The sequence below is a fragment of the Protomyctophum bolini genome (genome assembly GCF_963924005.1).
Source record: "Protomyctophum bolini genome assembly, chromosome: 8".
Lineage (NCBI taxonomy): Eukaryota > Metazoa > Chordata > Actinopteri > Myctophiformes > Myctophidae > Protomyctophum > Protomyctophum bolini.
Genome location: NC_137869.1, coordinates 5,440,703 through 5,447,655, shown reverse-complemented (window position 1 = coordinate 5,447,655; position 6,953 = coordinate 5,440,703). Strand labels below are relative to the sequence as shown.

At 43.2% G+C, this 6,953-nt stretch overlaps 1 protein-coding gene across 1 annotated transcript in view; it reads left to right on the top strand.

The window, feature by feature from the left end:
- The first annotated feature begins 1,891 nt into the window (after positions 1-1,891).
- Positions 1,892-6,953, top strand: part of LOC308320059 (uncharacterized protein) — an 83,420-nt gene continuing 78,358 nt past the window's right edge. Inside the window, exon 1 of the mRNA XM_080770367.1 lies at positions 1,892-1,941. Within this exon, the coding sequence (XP_080626493.1) occupies positions 1,909-1,941 (33 nt within the window). The 5' untranslated portion in view covers positions 1,892-1,908. The remainder of the gene's footprint in view (positions 1,942-6,953) is intronic.

Below are 6,953 nucleotides of genomic sequence, written 5' to 3'. Positions count from 1 at the left end.
TTACTGTAGGCCTATGTGAACGACATTTGCAATTTGAATCCTTATTTTATTTGATGTCATCATTTTCTTGTCCTTAATAATAGTAATATATTAATATAAATATAATATTTATAACTTTACCTTTTTTTCTCTCACAATCATACAATTTAAAATGTATGTATAAAATGTATTACCAGCGAGATAGTATAGGCTACTTCAGAGATATCTCCAACGATGACACAATACATTACAATTAAATTACAAATGTAATTTGAAATAGTGATATTACTGTTTATAGTGAAACCCAGATTTACTGTTTTGTTATTTAATATTGTTATTACGAGCACTTTAAATGTTGCCACAAAACAATCACCCTATAAGTTATAACCTCATTCATTTTCAACATTATATTTAAATTATTAAGTTCTCTGCAGTTATAATTTTAAATTTAATTTTGATGTATAATATTCATTCAGCATTCATCAATATACTGTATTCACGTTATTCAAGTTATTTCTTGATTTATATAAGATATAAAAATATATATGTTAAAGAAACATTTTTAACTGCCCATTAATAATATCCAGTATTTGTCTTTTATATAACAGATAATTTTCATATACATTATCTTATGTCTGAAGATTAAGAGAACAACTTAAATCCTTTGATTAGCCAGAATATCGTAATCCCCCAAAAATCTTTTAAATTTCCAATCCTCCGTAATTTATTTATTGACGATGAATAATTTGACATCGTCGCGCAATGAGACATCGGGGGGGCGTCGAATAACGACGCGGCAATTTATCGGCTGATTACGTCGGTTAATTTCATTTGAGCGATTATTCGCATATTTCCGTTTTCCATTCACACACACATATTTATTCATTGGGTGGTCTCTCTGTGTGTGGGTGTGTGGTGTGTGTGTGTGTGTGTGTGTGGGGTGGGGTGGGGTGGGGGCTTCGTGCGGTGAACGGGACAGGTATCATTTCATCAGATGTATGGATGGAGCTGGCACTATACGCTCTGTGTCTGGTGGTAAATTAAGGTCTGCACACTCTGCCATCCAGAGTGTAAAAATGTAATCTGTTCTGCTAGGGCGACCCCCCACGCTTACCCCCCTTCACGCTACCCCCCCCCCCCCCCTCGGTCTCTCCGCCATGCATTCCCCCAGCGCAGCACAGCACAGCACTGCGCGCGCACGTGTGTGTGTGTGTGTGTGTGTGTGTGTGTGAAATAGATGACGGCTTAGAGTTGTCCCCTTTAGTTTGCTCTCTCTCTCTCTGTCACTTTCAGGTCCCATTAGCCTCTGGAACACGCTGGAACAATTTCGTTTTCGCTGTCGCTTTCACACGCGCACACACACACATGCACGTCACACGTGCAAGGCTCGCACACGCACGCAGGCAGGCAGACAGGCACGCACACACAGACACGCACGCACACACAGACACGCACACACGCACGCACACACACACACACACACACACACACACACTGTGTCACTTTCAGGTCCCATTACCCTTACCCATGAATTAAATGCTGGTATAATTCCAGTGCGTTCACGCAGACCCAAATTGTGCCGAAACAGACGCTGCTTATACGCGCGCGCACGCATGCACGTGCACACACACACACACGCACACACACACACACACATAAGGTCAGGTGGTCTCTATATTATTATAGAGGTTATTGTTTTATCTCTTCTTTGTTTTGAATTTCACACTCGGGTTGCTTCTGAAGAGAACGGCTGAATGACACTGTTCTTCTTTTGTTTTGAGCCACTCTGTGTCTGTACTGTACTGTCAACACACATACTGTACGAGTGACATCACATCTCTCTCTCTCTCTCTCTCTTTCTCTCTCTCTCTCTCTGTCTCTCTCTCTCTCTCTCTCTCTCTCTCTCAGGTTCGCAGTACGGTCAGCAGGATGAAAGAGAGGAGGAAAGCTCTCAACTTCTCAGTACGTAACTCCCCGTGCCCGCCATTTCACGTTGTGTGTGTGTGTGTGTGTGTGTGTGTGTATGTGTGTGTGTGCGCGCGTGTGTGTGTGTGTGTGTGTGTGTGTGGGGGGGGGGGGGGGGGGGGTTGGGGATGGGGATGGGAGACATAGAAATAGATGACTATTGTATTATTATACTATTGTGTATTTGATGTTGTTCTCTAGATTAATAGTCTCTTTAGGCTAAATGCCTAAATTGGAAGGTCCTTGACGTGAAAATGTCCGAGAGCCACACTCACTCTGTACACACACTCACACACACACACACACACACACACACACACGGTGGAGGCAGCACGCACAGCTTGTTTTGATCCCAGCTTTTCGTCGGTGCAAGATATCGTCTCTGTAAGGTCCAAGATTTTATTGTTTTTAGTTTTCAGCATTCAAACAGGGAGGAACTCCTTATATGGTCAGCATACACTCTCTAGTAGGTATAGGATTATCGCAACAAAACAAAAGAAAATAAGTGATATGATGTCAATTAAGTGAATATACCTTTAACTCTTGAGAGCATGAAATTATTTGGTTTCAATTTAGGCTCTCAAGAGTTCAATTATTGTTAACCCATTCTGAACGGGAACCCATCATGTTATGCTTTAGCTATTGAAAAATAGCAGACCTACAAGCTCATAGCGCGCCACCGAGTGGCGCGCTACGAGCTTGTAGGTCTGCTATTTTTGAAAAATCGAAGAACGACTGACATTTTTTAGAATCTGATCTCGGGTCAGAATGGGTTAATCAGACCAGTGTGTGTCCAGTGGAAACCTTGTATGAATCTGATCTCAGGTCAGAATGGGTTAAAGTTATCTCTCCTATGGTATATACCACATCACGACAACATGGAATTGTGGACTAAAATATCATCAAACGATAACACAGATATTCAACGTTTTTGGCTCTTGAGAGGCTAAATCTCATCGAATAGCGGTCCGTGACTCTAACACCAAATAGAACAAATGGACCTTGATGTGAAAATGGGGTCGAAAACCAAACCAGTCCACTGAACTAACTAACTCGCGCTCAAAAATGTAACTCAACAAAAGTTAAAATATGGAGATAAGAGGTTTTTCCGCCCCGACAGCAAACCGATGAAAAGTAGCCACGAAGCAATACTGTTAGGTCTAACCAACCGACCCCCCCCCCCCTCCTCGCGTGGGGCTGACAGTCCATGTTAGATGTCCGTATACATCACACACACACACACACACACACACACACACACACACACACACACAGCCTGCTGGGTAATAGCCCTCCTCTGCCTCTCTACGGTGCACCTTCTTCATCCCCGGCAATGTCAAGCCTCTCTCTGTAGCACGGCAGGGTTACAAGTTTCTAATCCGGGACGAGTCGTCCCCTGACATTAAAGTGTCAGCGCCATATTTATACCTGGCCGGGCGCTCGCTGCTGCTGCTGTGCGTGTGCGTGTGTGTGTGTGTGTGTGTGTGTGCGTGTGTGTGTGTGTGCATACACTGTATAGGTGATGGGAGAGCAGAGTGTTGTGTGTGTTTCTGTGTGTTGGGATTGGATACCATGTGAATGTATACAGTATGTTGCGTGCGTTTATTTATTTGTGGATATAAGTTTGCATGAGAAGTGTTAGAGTCTGTATGTTGCAATTGCCTGTTTGTGTGTGCACACACACGCACGCACATGTACACACACTCATGTCTGGTCCTGTTGGGTCCCCTATGAGTGATCACATTAAGCGGCGTCCCCTGGGCTGTGGCAGGCTTTATGGCCACCATGCAGCCTGGCTGAGCCATCAGGTCAGTGTGGAGTGGAATGAGAGAGAGGCAGATTGATTCTACAGTATCTCCTCCCTGTGACCCCTGCACACACACACACACGCTAACACGCACACACACACACGCTAACGCGCACACATGCACAGTTTGCACACACACACACGCACACGCTGGTATAACGCCGGAACCAGTAGAACTTTCATCTGCGGCCGGGCAGAGACCTTGTATCTCCATCTTCAGCGTTCATTTGTTTCTTTATTTTCACTTACAAGACTATTTAAAAAATCACGCTCGACGAGTCAGTCAAAAACCGTTTTCTGCAAGACATTAATTACTCCTACCTTATAATCTTCCAAACTGGTGGGTCAAACTGAACAACCAATATATGTTCGTACTATAGCAATAGAATATTTAAATTCACTTGTATTTTTTATTCCTCCATTCACTCTGCCCCGAAATCACATTTTGACATATTATTAACAAGAACTCGTGATAACAACATTGTATATGCATTGGAACAACAAAGTAGTTTTTGTCGCTTTTTTTCTGAAAAGTTTTGGACATACAAGGTTTCTTCTTGACGGCGGCGATATAGTGTCTGTCTATGTTTTGTGTGCATTGCAAGTTGTGTGTGTATGTGGTGACACGGGGGGGCCCTAGGGGCCACACAACCCCGATGAGCAGTGTGATATATTGGGCACCCATATTATCTGTGAGACCCCCCCCCCAAGGGCCCCCCCTCATTTTTAGCGTTTTCTCCCCCCCTTCTTCTCGGTTTGGGTTTTCCAGGCCGTCACGCTCTAGACTTGATGTTTTTTAGCTAATGCTATTTTTGCGCCATAAATCGTGGTGCAAAAATAAATGGAGGTGTGAAATACAGTATCTACTACCGTACCTGTCCCTCGGCTTGATAGGAGAACCGCTTTGGCTCTAGATGACCGCACATGCCCCTATATATTTATATATATATATATATATATATATATCCCATTCTGAACGGGAACCCATTATGGTGTTAGCATCATGTTATGCTTTAGCTATTGAAAAATAGCAGATCTACAAGCTCGTAGCGCGCCACCGAGTGGCGCGCTACGAGCTTGTAGGTCTGCTATTTTTGAAAAATCGAAGAACGACTGACATTTTTTAGAATCTGATCTCAGGTCAGAATGGGTTAATCAGACCAGTGTGTGTCCAGTGGAAACCTCGTATGAATCTGATCTCAGGTCAAAATGGGATATATATCCCCCTCGTTGTAAAACAGGGGATTGGGTACGTACGTACGGAATGGCAGGGGGGCAGCCATAAGATAGGTGTGTGTGTGTGTGTGTGTGTGTGTGTGTGTGTGTGTGTGTGTGTGTGTGTGTGTGTGTGTGTGTGTGTGTGTGTGTGTGTGTGTGTGTGTGTGTGTATACTTACTATACTTCTGAGTGCCATACGTCCTCACAAGCATAGTACTTTTTGGTGAAATAGACATTGTGAGGATAGCCCTTTTTTACGGCATTTCATAGGACCCCCCTCTAAAACGAGATGCCTCATCTCAAGGGGTCATCCATCCATCCTCTCTCAATACAATTCTGAAATTCTGACATTTCCCTAGTAGTCCTCACGTGAGAAAGGGTGGTTTTATTGTTAAAAACATAATTTGGGGAGCTATATATAGGCATTGTTTTATAGGGGGGTTGGAGGTTGAAACGGTTTCATACTTAGTTGCGTGGCGGTGTACACACACCAAAATGGCCGATCTGTTAACCCATTCTGACCTGAGATCAGATTCATACGAGGTTTCCACTGGACACACACACTGGTCTGATTAACCCATTCTGACCTGAGATCAGATTCGAAAAATGTCAGTCGATTTTTCAAAAATAGCAGATCTACAAGCTCGTAGCGCGCCACTCGGTGGCGCGCTATGAGCTTGTAGATCTGCTATTTTTCAATATCTAAAGCATAACATGATGCTAACACCTAAATGGGTTCCCGATCAGAATGGGTTAACTTGTTCAGCTATTTTGAAAGCCAACCTGGCAGTTTGTAATAGTGTTCTTGGTTTACCTACTATATGATAATAGATTTATGCATTTGCTATAACCTCGTGTTTTCCCTGCTTACTGTACAGCGTCTGCTAAATGTTTTAATTGTAAATTGTCCTTTAAAATGTTGATGTCCTCACAACTATAGTAGGCCTAATACAAGTGTGTGTGTGTGTGTGTGTGTGTGTGTGTGTGTGTGTGTGTGTGTGTGTGTGTGTGTGTGTGTGTGTGTGTGTGTGTGTGTGTGTGTGTGTGTGTGTGTGTGTGTGTGTGTGTGGTGTGTGTGTGTGCATGCGTGCGTGCGTGCGTGTGTCTCAAGATGAATGGCACTTGTCCGAGATAGGAGGAATTTTATGGGAGATTTTTATTCTGAACGATTGAGGGGTTGAAGGGGTTGACCACCAGACAGGAGGAGTGTAGCATTTCAACGTCGTTGGTGTTTAAATTGCTTTGGATTTGATTTAAAATGGCTGTTCTAACATGGAGTCGTGTCTTTAGGCATTCATATACCTATAGACTAGTGTTTTCATTCATACCTAAACTAGTGTTTTAAAGTATTTATTTTCATTTTTATCCCACGATTTTGCAACCCATTTTTTCACCCAGTGTCAATTATCTAATGTACCGGTACATTAGATAATTGACACTGGGTGCAACCCTTCCTCTGCCAACCTGGGGAGGGCAGCGGACTGACCTCATGCTTCATTCTATGCATGAGGAGTCCATGCTGCTTCTTTTCACCTGACAGGGGAGAGTTTCCCCCGGCCGGACGTAGCGCGTGGAAGGAACAAGTTATTTCCGACCAATTGGTTGGTTTGGTTGCGCTCAGGTGGAAGCTATTTTCAGTATTCAATCAATGGTAAAATCTTCCATTACGACGCCATCAAGGCCCACCAAAATATTTGTTTTTTTGTCGACAAAACCAACTGCACATTGAGTCGACTAAAAGCTTTACATTTCGTTGATTAAAACTTTTCAGATCGACTGAAATATAACCAAAACTAAATGGAAGACTAACTGTCAAAATCAACACTGTCAGAATATGAAAGTCAGAAACTGTAACCAAATGGACCCATAATGTCCACAATTAACACTGTGGACTCCACAGCGCAGACACCTGCTAAGCCGCTATATGCGTTACCGTACATTAACATTATAAGAGCGCTGTCTGGTTAAGTAACGGAGCGCAGCT